The sequence below is a fragment of the Xyrauchen texanus genome, chromosome 6 (assembly GCF_025860055.1).
Source record: "Xyrauchen texanus isolate HMW12.3.18 chromosome 6, RBS_HiC_50CHRs, whole genome shotgun sequence".
NCBI lineage: Eukaryota > Metazoa > Chordata > Actinopteri > Cypriniformes > Catostomidae > Xyrauchen > Xyrauchen texanus.
This window is the reverse complement of record NC_068281.1, coordinates 32,371,989-32,387,849: the sequence shown is the minus strand read 5'-3', so window position 1 is coordinate 32,387,849 and position 15,861 is coordinate 32,371,989. Positions and strand designations below refer to the sequence as shown.

At 38.1% G+C, this 15,861-nt stretch overlaps 1 protein-coding gene across 5 annotated transcripts in view; it reads right to left on the bottom strand.

Annotated features, from left to right (window-relative positions):
* Nucleotides 1-2,154: 2,154 nt before the first annotated feature.
* LOC127644694 (receptor-type tyrosine-protein phosphatase F-like) overlaps nucleotides 2,155-15,861 on the bottom strand; it is a 279,674-nt gene continuing 265,967 nt past the window's right edge. For all 5 annotated transcript variants that reach the window (XM_052128010.1, XM_052128009.1, XM_052128011.1 and 2 more), the window contains 7 exons: nucleotides 15,297-15,582; nucleotides 13,303-13,481; nucleotides 8,123-8,249; nucleotides 7,597-7,722; nucleotides 6,890-7,044; nucleotides 4,146-4,281; nucleotides 2,155-3,788 (listed from right to left, as the gene is read on the bottom strand). In XM_052128010.1, coding sequence (XP_051983970.1) covers nucleotides 3,720-3,788; nucleotides 4,146-4,281; nucleotides 6,890-7,044; nucleotides 7,597-7,722; nucleotides 8,123-8,249; nucleotides 13,303-13,481; nucleotides 15,297-15,582 — 1,078 coding nt within the window. In that variant the 3' untranslated portion in view covers nucleotides 2,155-3,719. The remainder of the gene's footprint in view (nucleotides 3,789-4,145; nucleotides 4,282-6,889; nucleotides 7,045-7,596; nucleotides 7,723-8,122; nucleotides 8,250-13,302; nucleotides 13,482-15,296; nucleotides 15,583-15,861) is intronic.

Genomic DNA, 15,861 nt, shown 5'->3' with positions numbered 1-15,861 from the left:
CGTGATTTTATGCACGCTGCCACACAATTGGCTGATTGCCAGACTGGCAGGTTTGAGTATTTCCGTAACTGCTGATCTCCTGGGATTTTATTGCATTTTCAGCTGAACATGTTAAGGAGCTTGTTTGTATATACATCTCTCACTGTACAGTATTCTTGAGATCTGCTTGTAATCTGTGCTCTATACAGGAAAATCTGGATGATGGATTGAACAAGGACTGGGGAAAAAGGATTCAAAGGAAATGAGGGAAATACTTGAGCTAGCGAAAGCAGCACAACATTGTGGCGTGGAAAATAACACACTTAATTTAATGGAAGATCAACAGAATGATGTATGGTACAGACTGAATGATTATGAAGCAGCAGATTGTTATGACTGGATTGAGTTTCCTGAACAATAAATCAGGCACATCTTAAAACAGTCCTTGGTCAAGTTTTGGATGAATGGTTAACCAACTTGTTTCTATAGACTGTGTTTGAGTTAGGGGCAGGGAAAAAACCCTCAAGAGAAATTGATAATGGAAACAAAATTAAAATCTTTTAGTTCTTAATGCAATTACATCCTATTCCATTTTGTTTAATCAGGCTGGGATAGAAACTGTATGAATTAAATACACAAAAATGAGATCCGATGTGATTTTGCTCTGGTGATTTTACCATACAAATCTACCACAAGAATGTTGCCATTTCAATTCACTTAGCATAAAGTTGTCATAGTAACATGATCATTAAAAAAAATGACACAATACAAATCTAGTCTTTGATCATTAAATCCTGAGCAGATGTTTGAGCTCTGATTATGTCACAGAGAATCCAAAGACACTATATATGTAGAAGTCTGGCTTATAATTGACTGAATAACTATGCGTTTCACCATATGTTTAATGTTTCATGACACAAAGACAAAGAACATGCTGTTCCATGCTGAATAACAACAGATAAATCCATCATATCTGAAATTGAATACTTACCAAACCTTCCTGCATGTACTTTCTATAAAGAATCTATATTTTAGAAAACGGCACTTAAAAGGTATATTTTGTGTTAAAAAAAAAAATTCTAAAATCGAGGTAACAGTGAGGCACTTGCAATGGATGTTAATGGGCACATTTTTGACTGTTAAAATACTCAAGAGTATAGCCATAAGACATAAAGGATATGCGTGTAAACATAACTTTAGTGTGATAAAATCATGCACTAACCTTTTCTGTGTAAAGTTATAGCCAGTTTACAACTACCATGATGATGTAATGTCAACAAACCCTAAAATGACAGTAAAAATTATGATTTAAACAATATTACAGCTCAAATAATGCATGAGTATTCATAGGCGGAAATCGCTGGGAGTCGGGTGGTCAGGACCCCCCATCTGAGGGTTGTCCCCCCCCTAATAGAACATTAAAATATGTGTATTGTAAATAATATAATGATATATTCTTAAAATAATTGTTTAAGAAATAAAATAATACAAATGCAAAAGGGGCAACAACAAAAAAAAACCTTCAAAAATTGCTCTTGAGAATTGTTATGTTTATTGTCCCCCCCCCAACAATTTGATGAAATTTTCGCCCCTGTCAGTATTAACAGTATAAACTCTCCAAAAATTGGCCACACCCACTTCCATTGTATGTGCCTCACTGTAATCCAGATTTGTGCTTTTTTTTTTTTTTTTTTAAGAAAAGGAGGAACAAGTTGAAATACATTTTTGTGGTACTCAACATTATGGCACAAATGCTGCTGAATGAGCTTTATATGTAATGAACCCAGAATATTCCTATGGGATAATTCACCCAAAACTGTAAATCATTTTGCTCCAAACCCATATGGCTTTCTTTCTTCTGTGGAACACAAAATTTATTATAAAAATATATATAAAAAGATATTAACCTCAATGGTCATACATTTTTAGTGTATGCAATAAAAGTGAATTGTGACTGAGGCGACGACCATACTGCCCAACATTTGCGTTCAATGGTAGAAAGTCATGTGGGTTTGGAACAACGTAATTTTTTGGGTGAAACTATCCATTAACCGTGCCACCACGAGGACCTAATAAGTAGTGGGAATTGGGCAGTCCAAAATTGGGGAGAAAAGTGGTTAAAAAAAAAAAAAAAAAATACAAAAACTAAAAAATACAATAGATTCAATGTTTTGTACAAAAACCAATTACTGAACTTTATTAACATCAAGGAGTTTTTTCCTGCAACATTTTTTATTCCAGTTTTCTTATTAACAAATAGAAAACAGACTGTGTGTACAACAGTTTGAACCTCTACAGCACTAATCATTCACAAGGTAAAAATGAACTTGCCAACATTATTCTGAAAGTTTGGCCAGGTCTCCCTTTAACGTGCCAGTTGTAATTGAGCAGGCATGAAATGACGTTCTGCAAAAGAAAGTGTTTTTCACTTGAGTTGTGCTGCACAACCCCAACAAAGGAGATCACCAAATACCTGGGGTGCTTAGATATTACAGTAGATATAACCTTGTACCAATAACAGATTCACAGACAGCAGTCTCTCATGTAGTTTTCTCTATGTTGGAATATCAAGAAAATCCAGGATTACATTTTCAGAGAATTATTGACAATAGAGCAGAAGCTGTTTATATGCTGTATCTATAATATTATTTATATTTATTCATAATTATAAATGTATGTATATATATATTTCTGTATAAAAAGAAGAGTTGGATTAACAGAGTTGACTCTCCCTCAGGGGAGTGGTTTATACTGTACAGGTGCCAATGGCGATTGGTCTCGGTTCAATATCAGGTCTTCAAAGATGAGAAGCGGGCAGTGAGGGTCGTGAGTCATCAGGACTGTGTTCAATCCCTGTCTCAATGAATGCACTCCAATCAGAACAAAGGTTGCAATTTATTTTTCACAAATCAATTATATTTAACCTCTACTGAGTTCTGTACAGTGCAGATTTTGCTAGTTAGTTGATTTGTTTTCATCTACCAAAGTTTTTTTTAAATGAGTACCACTAAACCCAATGCATACCGCAGTTAAAGATATTTCTTTTTTCATTAGACAGAGACAGAACATTAAAGGCTTCTCCAAAGTGAAATCATTCTTTTTAGCCCAATAAGACCAATTATACATAAGGAAGAAAAAAAAATTATGTTACAAAGTCAAACCATCAGCAGCTTAGAGAACAGTGGTTCTCTCGTATTAGTATCAGGAACATGTTCAAAATGCATGTTCGTGTGCTAAAATAAACTATTGTAAAAAAAAAAACAGTACAAATAAGGGAAAAGCTAGTCCCATGGAAAAGTCCATTAAGACAAAAAATATTAAAAGATTATTACAAACAAACATTCTACATAAAAATAATAACAAATACTGTCATACTGAATTTTTAAAATAACAACAAATGTAATCGTGATTTAAAAAAAAAAAAAGCAGAAAAAAGAGAAAAGAATTAGTGCTACCAGTAGCCTTCGACTGTAGTGTGGGTTGGCGTACTCTAAAGAGACACTAGAATATAGTTTTTAGATGGTGCTTCTTGAAAGAGAGTTGTCTAAATTTCTTAAAGCAATCTCTTGGTGCCAGTCAATAACGGACTGCTGTGATTGGTTAACCAGCCACTGGATAGCCTGCCCTTCCCACCCCCACCCTAAATCTCTGTACAGGAGGGAGCGGGGGAATGGGGGCACAAAAGGAACACTTGGTGCACTCCTGAAGAGTTGTACCAGAGGGCTGTAGTCCAGGAGTGGTTACGTTGCATAGTGATCAAAGCTCCCAAGGTACTCCAATGCTGCTCTGTAGCACAGCTGGTATTGGTCCTGGAGGGCAAAAATAAAATCATCAGCATGTGTCAGCAAGATGAATGCTTGTCTGCTTAACTAATAACAACACGGAGTTAACATGACAGAGAGCTCATGATCATTTATTAACGCTAGGTAGCTCAAGCAATAGTAAAATCTATTGAACTTCATTGTGAGTTGAGATAAAGCTACTGCAAGTGATTTGTATTGCGTTACACAACAATAACAATCTTATCTCTTTGGAAGGTGGGGTTTTGGAGAGAGCATGTGTGGTTGAAGGGATTAGGGGTGGTCTAATTCAGGTGGAAGTTAGCAAGCAGCATTAACAACATATTAGATGAGTGTTATCATTAGTAAAGGGTAGAAGGACTGTACCTCTGTCTGCACCATGGCAGGCCTTTGTGTGCGCAGAGTCTTGACGGTCTGGAACAGATCCACCACACCCTCATATCTCATCCTCTCCAGCACAATACTGAGAGTGATGAAAACACCTGTCCTTCCCACTCCAGCACTGAAAAACAACAGCATCTGCTACTTTAAACATGTTACACAAGCTTCAAGGTGAAGGCTGTTGCATTACTGTCCCGGTCCCTTTATCAGGTTGGGGATCTGCTTGACGAGACCGTGGCAGTATCGGCCCACCTCGGTGATTTGTGAACCCCCTTTGTGTGAGCGCATGGGCCCTAAAGTGATGTCATGGTCCTGTCAACCGGACAGGTTGGCTTTTGTCTGACGAGGGCCGTGGCATCATCGCTCCCTGTCTGTTTTTATCAAAACGTATTTACGTTTTGCCCTTCTGTGTTTCAGGTGCCGCTGGCATGCATGATTGTTTCCATGGGAACGCTGATCATTACAACCTTCTGCTGCGAGCGTCACCTGCCTCATGTTTGTTCCCCACTTATATAAATCCCCTAGTGTCACATGTCCGATGTCATATCATTGTTATTGTCACCGTGATGTTTGCGGTCAACGTTAACTGTGCTCTCTTGTAGTTGGAGCTTGCTTGTGTGTCTGTTGGTTGCTAGCCTGTTGAGGTATGGTTACCCACTTAAGCTCCTCTGATTCCTCTGTCTCTGCCTGCGTCTTGTGGGAAAATCTTGCCCGGGCTTGTTTGCTTTGTGTTTGAAAAGGAACTGCTTTGTTGATTAATAAATCCTATTGAACTCTTTCCCTCTGCTCTTGGGTCCTGTCTCACTCTTGCACCCTGACAATTACACTGCAGTCTGTGATGCACTAACAGGATGATTCCAATAGATTACTTTGACTTTGCTTGCTGTATCTTAATTTTCAACCACTTATTGATTACCTGACATTAGTTTTGAAAATAGCCCAATTTCCACTTTCTAATTAATCAGAGATAATAACTAGAAGGTTCTTCATACAAATGTTCCATTACATTTTATCATCTCTGTCTTTTATCAGAATCTCTGTAATCACTCACTACCCCTCAAACCACCTGTCTCAAACCTCAATCTTCATACAGATTCAAAAACATTTTGTAAAAAGTGCAAGTGCCATACTCTGGGAACACAACTATTCTCATATCCCATATAAATATAGATATCATGGCAAATAGCAGGGATGTGCAGCGAAAGGCAGTAACGTGGTAGAAAGTCTTACTATTGACTCCTGCACATTAAGAGCAACCAATGAATACTGGTAAGCCTTTGCAGTAGATTTAAAGGAATAGTTCACCCAAAAATGAAAATTCTCTCATCATTTACTCACCCTCACGCCATCCCAGGTCTATAACTTTTTTTGTTCTACTGAACAAAGATTTTAGAATAATATTTTAGCTCCTTTACAATGCTAGTGAAATTTGACCAAAACTTTGAGGCTCCAAAAAGCACATAAAGGCAGCATAAAACTAATCCATAAGAATCCAGTGGTTTAATCTATATCTTTAGAAATTATATGATAGGTGTGGGTAAGAAACAGATCAATATATAAGCCAGTTTCACATTTAATTCTCCTCCCTTCCCAGTAGGTGGCGATATGCATGAAGAATTCAAATCACCCACCCCTGGAGTTGCGAGTTCGAATCTAGGGCATGCTGAGTGACTCCAGCCAGGTCTCCTAAGCAAACAAATCGGCCCAGTTGCTAGAGAGGGTAGAGTCACATGGGGTAACCTCCTCATGGTCACTATAATGTGGTTCTTGCTCTCGGTGGGGCACGTGGTGAGTTGTGCATGGATGCCGCGGAGAATATTGTGAAGCCTCAACAAGCGTTATGTCTCCACGCTAACGCGCTAAACAAGCCCTGTTATAAGATGAGCAGATTGACGGTCTCAGACGCAGAGGCAACTGAGATTCGTCCTCTGCCATCCAGATTGAGGCAAGTCACTAAACCACCAAAAAAAAATTCAAATTGCCAAAAACAAAAGAACAATGTAGATTGATAGTAAAAAAGGACTTGAATATTGATCTGTTCACTTGCATTGTATGGACCCACAGAGCTGAAATATTCTTCTAAAAATCTTTGTTTGTGTTCTACAGAAGAAAGAAAGTAATAGACACCTGGGATGGCATGAGGGTGAGTAAATTATAATTGTTTTTATTTTTCTATTCCTTTAAGGGTTCAGTCTAGCAATGAGTAGCCCTAATTATATAGCAGATAGCAGATATCGATTGATAATCATCTGGAAAATGTACTGAGTATCGATGTGCGAAAAAGACATTGATCCCAGGCCTGGCTGACACCATTGGTTTTTCCTCAATAGATGGAGCTGACACAAAATTTTAAATCATCCTATATTCTCGATTAATTCTTAATGAAAGCTGAATGCTATATCTGTCTATATTTATTTAAATATAAATATTTAACATGCATATCATTTTTGTGTATGTCAGTGATGACAAGGAAAGTGAAGAAAATGGAAGCACCACCACATACTGTAATTAAGTATCTCTGAATATGTATAATAGATTAATCCAAAATAAATCCTTGGTAGATAAACTTTGCTTTTTTAGTTGTGTAGCCTGTTTTGTCCCATGTAACAAGAATTATTGCACTGATAATATAAATACATGCTTATAACTCATTCGCCATTCATATTCTCTTTCAGACCTTTCAAATGTTTCATCTCTGCAGGTAGAATTACCTTATTAGAAGACCATACCTGCAGTGCACAGTGATTGGTCCATCCTGCCCAAACTGCTCCTTGGTTTTATGAACTTGGCCAATGAAATCAATAAATCCTTCACCGGTTTTTGGCACTCCCTGCTCTGGCCAATCAGTGAACTGGAACTGCCGAATGGTTCTGGATTGGCCATCCTGTAGAAATGTAGAGATTTAACTTAGTTTATAAATCTGATGTTGATCCACATGCATCAGCATTACTGGAGGAACAAGGGCGCCTTGCATAACGCTACAGAGGAGGCTCCTGGTATGAATAACTAGCTGGCACATTTTCACTCTCACATATACCAGCTGGACACCTCCCAGTCATATCACACACAGCGGGAAGCCTCCGTCCATATGGTCGTTGTATGAACATGTGTTGACGGTCTGTGAGTGTACGTGTTTGAGCTACAAGCTTATTCATAACCTTGGGCGTATTTATAGTCTACAGACAGCTCTGAAGTCCAAGGCGATATGCTCCTACACAGGAAGTGAGAGTGCTGGGTTCATGCGAAACATCCAGCGCCAGCACAAGATTGCTCATGCACTCCAGTAGTGCCCTCAAATACCACACTGAGTGACTTTCACATGAAATAGTCAACACAAATAATACTCTGTCAGATTATTACAGGATGGATAGATGGCAGGTAATAGATGCGGCGATTGAAGAGTTATGCAAATGATAGACAGAGTGTGGGTACTTACCCTGGCGTCTGTGACTTTGAACTCTCGCAAGATGTACTGCGGCATGTTATATTCAGCCATGGGATCCACCACAAAGTACTGATAGCGGGCGGAGCGCTCAGCAGGCCAGTACTGATGGCACTTCTCCTATATGAGGAGGACAGAGAGGAGGGATTGAGTAGTCAAAATCAACATGAAACAGCATTAGCAACCCATTTTAACTTCGTGATGTGACATATTTCAGGGTGAAACAGGATATTCATCAAGAAAGAAATGTAGGACTGGGAAAATCTATTAGGACTTGATTGGATCGTAAAAGGTGGGTGTTCCACACCATAATGGAGTCAGGTAAAATGGGCTTGGTGACATCAAGCAAAGTCGATTCAGCAGTGTAGCAAGTTATTATTTCTCCTTGAAATAATGTGGAGCAATTAATCCTTTACAAAAAGACCATAAATAGATTCAAGTAAATTGGTCCATTATTGATTCCATGTTAAATTTTACAGCGCAGCTTGATGCATTTTAAGGAGAAGGAACATGCTCTTACCCGTCCCATCTCTCTGAGTTTGGTCAGCATCACTACAATAGTGGAATTGTGCTCCCATAACATCCTCCAGAAGTCTTCAGTGGTCTCTGCTAGAGGGCCCTGAGTGGCAATATAAGCCTTCTGCTGTCTGTGAAAGCAAGGCAACATCTTTTGAGAATGTTCCATTTATTCATTTAAGGCCTTCAATAATAAAGACAATAACTACCTGATTTCAAATCGTTTGTGAGCAATGTTTGCGCTATTATTATGCATAATCCACAAATCTTCATTTTCATGAAAGCTTTGAGCGAGTTTATGAAAGGCTAAAGTTATTTAGCCTAATTACTTGTTGAATATCTCAACTAGGGGGCCCCAACTACATTCAAGGGGCCACAAGTAACTTAAAATTATTTAAAAGAAGTTAATAAGCTATAATAAATTGTTTTATAAATAACCAAAGGCTTACGGCACCTTTAAATCGAACTAAAAGTAGAAATTTAAAATAAGTTGTTTTGTACATTGCTATTCTAGAATTGTCAAAAGTGTCTTTTTAAACATTACTCCATAGAACTAGGGAGGAAGCCATTTCTAACACGAGCACTAGGTAGCAGCAGTGTCCTTTTCTATTGCAGCTTGTACAACCGGCATGCACGTGACAAACACATCACTGTCTCATACAAACTGAGTCACGGGTTAGCAGCTAATGAAGGTGCTGCAGGCAAGCAATAACATGGAACTGGAAGATTAAAGTCTGCCCTGGGCCTTGTTCAGACAAATAAAGAAATGGCAGCGAAGAAGAGAAAGGGGGGGGGAAGATAAGCAGGAACAAAAAGGAGTGAGAGACCCCCCACTGCTACTCATTCCAGAGGATCCACATAAACACACAGATGTCTCTACACAGGACAGACACAAAGCACAAGTCAGGGATGCACTGCCTTTGACAAAGCTGAATTACCTCTTAATCATCCTATTTGTGGCAAGAGATTATTTTTCCTCTCATCAAACAGAATTCAAAACACACTGTAATATGGTTATAAATGAAGACACAAAAACATCTCTAATGTCGTATGCTTGTGATTGGTGAAGCTCTTTGTAAACTATTAAGAAGGTCAGGTGTGTTTTTGTGCTCATCGCATTAACGTGATGCTTAAAATCAGCTTAGTGCTTTTTGAAAAACAATGGGTCTCCAAACAGACAGACTCAGAGACTATAGTCTAGAGATGGGGTGATACAAGGGAGACATGAATGAAGAAGCATGTTTAATATTTAATTCATTTAAAAATGTGAATGGTGTTGATTACCCATATGCACAGGTTGAGCTTCTCCAGAGTAGCTCTCATTAAGTTTTAATTCAAACGAAAGGGGCTGATGTATTGAGCCCCCAGATATTTCCTCCACAGTCTACGTGACATTTTGTGCCCACGCTCCGCTAAATGGCAAACACAACTGGCCTTTTCTTTCTCGGCATTCTGTCTGAGATTTTCTCAAGTGTTCAGCCCATGGAGAGCGCCTCCCTTTGTTATTCAATAAACAGCTGTCAGACACAGTAAGGCAACAGAAAATGTGAAGGCTGAGAATGTGTAGACAAACTACACAGCTGCTCATTGTTTAGGTAGAATATTGCAGTGGAATAAAGAGAGATATGGATCATCTCATTTACTATGTACTATTACATAGTGTGATTCTTGGCCTCTGATGTAAATATAACAGGAAGAGGGAGTTGATGTCAACAAACCTACAGATAAAAATAACAAAACCTCTGCCTATATTTAGAAATGGGTTGCTGCACTATGCTAGAGTTCTACTGGCGCCATTGTGACATTATTTTTATTAAAATAAAGTAAATATCCCATCAAATTCATGACCGTATCATGTAAAAAACAAACACAAACAAACAAACAAAAACAAACTGTCATTACTATAATGCAAAAGAAAATTAAATAAACTATTTCAATAATTTTATAATTACTACTACAGTAAATATAACATTTTACCATACATTTGTAATATGTTTGTCACAATTTCTCCCATTTCAGCCGTCAAACTTTTATTTTGAATCAAGCTTTTTTTTGTGTGTTTTTGACAGAAGGTTCACACCTCCGGATATATATATATGATCCATAATCCAAAATTCATACATTTTCTTGATAAAAAAATATGATAATGTCTGGTAACATGTACATGTAAAATGGCTAGAAATATAATTTTAGCTTAGCATAAAGCTGACAATTTACGCAAGGTTTATTTCTTCTGCTCCAATCTTACTTCAAACGTACTTCTCTGTCAGCTCGTATGAATGTGTTTCATAAGAAAGTGTTTCGCTGCTGTTCAAATGCACTTTGGATCGCATCATTTATATGTATAAATGTTTTCCATCTGAAAGGGCTAAATATTAAATGACACAAATGACAATAAAATGCTAAGTAATCTCTTCAGTAATCAAAATACTTTTTGTATGTAACTGTATTCTAATTACCAATTATTTAAATTGTAAATGTAGTGGAATACAGTTACTTATATTTTGTATTTTAAATACGTAATCCCGTTACATGTATTTCGTTACTCCCAACCCTGTATGTATATATATGTACATTTAACTTGTACTGAACCCAGAACATTCCTTTAAATTGTATCAATGTGATTAGGGTTATATGAAAATGGTAAAAAATAAATGGAATAAAAACAATAGTTATTTAATTCAAAAAGTGGAACTTTCAAATTTTCTAGATTCATTACACATAAAGTGAAATATTTTAAGACAATATTTATTTCATCTTGATGATTACAGCTAACAGCTCATGGAAATTAAAAATTCAGTATCTCAAAATATTAGAATAAAGAATTTTTTTGAACGTTTTTGTTTTTCAGAAGAAACCTTCTGAAAAGTTTGTTAATATAAACACTCAATACTTGTCTCCTTTTGCACAAATTACTGCATCAATGCGGCGTAGCATGGAGGCAATCAGCCTGTGGCACAGCTGAGGTGTTATGGAAGCCCAGGCTGCTTTGATAACAACCTTCAGCTTGTCTGTATTGTTGGGTCTGGTGTACCTCATAGATTTTCTATGTGGTTCAGGTCAGGTGAGTTGGCTGGCCAATCAAGCACAGTAACATGGTCAACAAACCAGTTACTAGTAGTTTTGGCACTGTGGATAGGTGCAAAGTCTTGCTGGAAAAGGAAATCATCATCTCCAAAAGCTTGTCAACAGATGGAAGCATAAAGTGCTCTAAAATCTCTTGGTAAACGGCTGCATTGACTCTCGACTTGAGAAAACACAGTGGCCCAACACCAGCAGATGACATGGCACCCCAAATCATCACTAACTGTGGAAACTTCACACTGGACTTCAAGCATCTTGGATTCTGTGCCTCTCCACTCTTCCTCCAGACTCTGGGACCTTGATTTCCAAATGAAATGCAAAATGTACTTTTATCTGAAAAGAGGACTTTGGACCACTGAGCAACGGTCCAGTTCTTTTTCTCCTTAGCCCAGGTAAGAAGCTTCTGACGTTGTCTCTGGTTCAGGAGTGGCTTGACATTAGAAATTCAACACTTGTAGCCCATTTGGACATGTCTGTGCATGGTGGCTCTTGATGCACTGAATCCAGCCTCAGTCCACTCCTTGTGAAGCTCCACCAAGTTCTTGAATCGGCTTTGCTTGACAATACTTTCCATGAATATACTTTGATACAGCACTCCGCGAACAGCCAGCCCTTTCAGCAATGACTTACTGTGGCTTATCCACCTTGTGGAGGGTGTCAATGAGTGTCTTCTGGACAACTGCCAAGTCAGCAGTCTTCCCCATGATTGTAGTTGTGTGTACTGAACCAGACTGAGCGACCATTTAAAGGCTCACCTCCTTTGCAGGTGTTTTGAGTTAATTAGCTGATTAGAGCTCTTCTCAGGTCAAAATTTCTCTATTATAAATTCTTTATTCTAATATTTCGAGATACTGGATTTTTGATTTCCATGAGCTGTAAGCCTTAATTATTAAGATTAAAACAAAAAAAGGCTTGAAATATTTCACATTATGTTTAATGAATCTAGAAATATGAAAGTTCCACTTTTTTAATTAAACTAAAATTAAAATGAAATTAAAAGTAATTTTTATAAAATCTAGACAGGCCCCATTTCCAGCAGCCATCACTCTAACACCTTATCTTTGAGTAATCAACCTAAATTGGTAATTTGGTATAAGAAAATCACTTGCCATTACATCAAACACAACTGAAAGCTGTTTGGATTGTTAAATGAAGCTTAACATTGTCTTTGTTTTTGAGTTGCCACAGTATGCAATAAACTGGCATGTCTTAAGGTCATGAGGTAAAACATGTCAAAAAAGAAACCGCTTTCTCTAGAAACTTGTTTTGAGGAATCAAGGCTACACAATGCTTGAACCCCCCGCCACAAAAAAGTTTGAGAAGTAGATGCCTCACGTGTCCTCAGTTGACAGCTTCATTGAATTCTACCCGCTACACACCAGTTTCATGTACAACAGTAAAGAGAAAACTCAGAGGTGCAGGCAGAATTACAAAGAAATTGACACTTTTGAAACACTAAAAAACTAAAAGAAAAGGTTAGAGTGGGCAAAGAAACACAGACATTAGACAACAGATAATTTGAAAAGAGTGTTTCTGGATCTTAACCCCATTGAGCTTTTGTGGGATCAGCTAGACTGTAAGGTGTGTGAGAAGTGCCCGACAAGACAGCCACATCTATGGCAGGTGCTACAGGAAGTGTGGGGTGAAATGTCACCTGAGTATCTGGACAAACTGACAGCTAGAATGTCAAGAATCTGCACACCTGTTATTGCTGCATGTGGAGGATTTTTTGAGGAGAACTCTTTTAAGTATTTTAAGAAGTTCTGAACATTTCTTTCAAATTGTAATAATTTGTCATGTTATTAATGTTCTGACTATACATTGTGATCAGCTGAATGCCACTTTGGTGAATAAAAGTACCAATTTCTTTCCATAAGAGCAAAATCTGTACATTATTCCAAACTTTTGGATGCCAGTCTATAAATATAATTATTATAGAGAACTGGGAACAGGGATGTGCCAAGTTGTCATTTCATAATGCAAAAAATCCTTATAAATATCCTCCAGTTATGTATTATTTTTGTCAGATTTTCCTAAATTTAAACTAAACCCACCCATATTTGCTAGGTATTTTTGTTAATGGTTGGCATGAGCAGCTACCTGTATCCATCGATGCAGCTGGCATTGATGTAGTCAGAACCCTCCACTCCTCTGATTGGCTGCAGGCACACCCGTGTGGATTCAAAGGGCATGATATTAACCAGCCGGTTCTTGAACTTGTTGCAGGGCAGGTTAGCACTGATGAATCGCGAGGTATGGGCTTTGGAGTTGGCGAGCCTCTGTGGAAGCAAAGCTTGGTTCAGAAGGGTTTTTCTGGGTTTTTTATCTTCTTTCTGGAAGTATTTTTCCTATTCATTTTCCATAGGAATTTCTTTATATAAAAGTTCAAAGCAATGAAACAAACCAATCAGCTCTAAGGTGAATTACAGCATTACAAACTTTGATTTTAAGCCAAAAAAGTGTTTGAAAATCGAATGAAAAGACAAAGGTACAAGACTGTGTATTAAAGGTTTTTCATGAGGGAATGAACTACAATCCCATGAAGCATTGCAAATGATGTATTCAAATTAATAATGATGGGAAAATGTAAAACTATTAATTTAAAGTTATTGATGATAAGTACTGAAACAACCTATTTTAATTTTATTGCAAAATATTGTGATATATACAAATACAAGTAGACCGACTCGATTGCACATTTACAGTGTAATGGGAGTGGGCGGTCGCTGCAGAGCTCTTCTGGCATGCTTTGTTTGCCACAATTCTCTGATTGTTGGATCTTTCTTTTCATAATTCACAAGCAGTGTAGTTTTTTTTTTTTTTTCCAGGAATTACAATATTAAACACAATAAAAAAAAATGATGTTGAAATAACACAAACTGATGCATGAACAAATTGAAGAGAAGCAAATACAATCGATTTACAAACTCTGAGCTCAAGGTAGGTCTGTCTGTCATGGTTCCGGCATTTGAGCCGGCTCATACTGTTGTTTGTTTTTCTCTCTCCCTCGTGTCTCACAGGTGGAGTTGGCATGCATGATCAGCATTTCCACAGGAACACTGATTGTTCCCGGATAGGTGCTGATCATTAATCTCCCGTTCCACCTGCTTCTCACTGATTGCACTCCCTAATTATTCCTTGTGATTTCCCTCTTTCTTTGCCAGTTTGTTTGCTGTCAAGTGTTAACCGTGCTCTCTTGTTTAGTTGGAGATTGCTTGTGTGTCTGTTGATTGCCAGAGGTGTCTAGAGGTGTGGTTAACTTCCTGTTCGCCATCGCCATTACATGTTTTGTCACCCAGTTCCCTTGGAGGATGTATCCTCGGTCTCTGCCCGCGTGTCGGGGAGAAACAAGCCTGCGCTTTGCTTCTCACCACACCAGCTCCTTGGATTGCTCCTGACTTCCACAACGCAAGCACTCATCATACTAACGCACTCATTCCTGCAGCCGGTGCTGGGTGCATCTGTCCTTGTTTACAAACGTTGTTGTTAATAAACTTATTGACTGTTTCCCTCTGCGTTTGGGTCCCTTTGTCAACCCTCGCTCTCTGACACTGTCTACATACATTAGTCATCATTATTACTTAATTTCCATAAGGAAAAAATGTATGTTTTTTTTTTTACTTGCAGAACTAGACTGTTGCACTTCACAGACACTGAGTGGGACGTGTCTCCCCCAGTATTCACATTCACATTTTTTTTTAATCCTAACTTTAGTGTTCTTCCAATCTAAAATATGTGGCTACATTCTTGAGTGAGAGCATTAAAAGTTTAAAAATCTCAACTTTATGCAAATGAGAGACGAAAAATAGCAGCATTTTCAGCCACTGTGAGGTAAAGGCTGTCGTAAGCGTTTCAAAGTCTGCTGATAGAATTGCTGGTGGAGTTAGTGCTTATTGTTACATTGTTAAATATTGATATATGTAATTCAGATTTCAAAAGCAGTTTGAACGCTTTAATTATGGCTAGGCAGTGGCTTGGTTAACAAAAGAGTATTACATTGTCACCGTTTGTATACTTTGACCATTTAGTAATAGTTTTTCCAACTGTAATCATGCATCTGTATATGTACATGTGGTGTGGTGAAGTACAGTCACCTTAAACTCCAGCTCCATGGCTGTGACTGTCTCTCCAGGCAGTGGCTCGGTGAGCTTCTGGAGGTGGGTGTACAGGTTTCGGGCTGGGACCTCAGTGTTACCGCAGGTGGCAGCCTCCAGCAGGGCTTCGTGGATGAAGATGTACTGGTCCTCAGTCTGCACCATGTAGTTCCTCTGGGCTCTCATGCATGTGACATGGCCATATATGTCCACAGTTTTCTCGTGCTTCATACGTTCCAGCATGGCGTCAATGACTATGAAGCATCCTGTGCGGCCCACTCCAGCACTGCCAAACACAAGCCGGTTAGACCAGTGGTTCTACACAGGTTTTACTTCAGGATCCAGATTTTACATTTGACCACCAAATAAAATAGTGTATAATATAGCAATATAGCATAATAATTGTTTATCATACAAATGCAATCAAAAATGTCTTTCATATTACACAATAAAAGTATGTACAATTTAGGTCCAACAATATACAAAATCATTAACATGACACAGGCTGAATAGGAACATTTAAAATGTTATATAATCAAAAATAACAACAGAAGTGTAATTTACC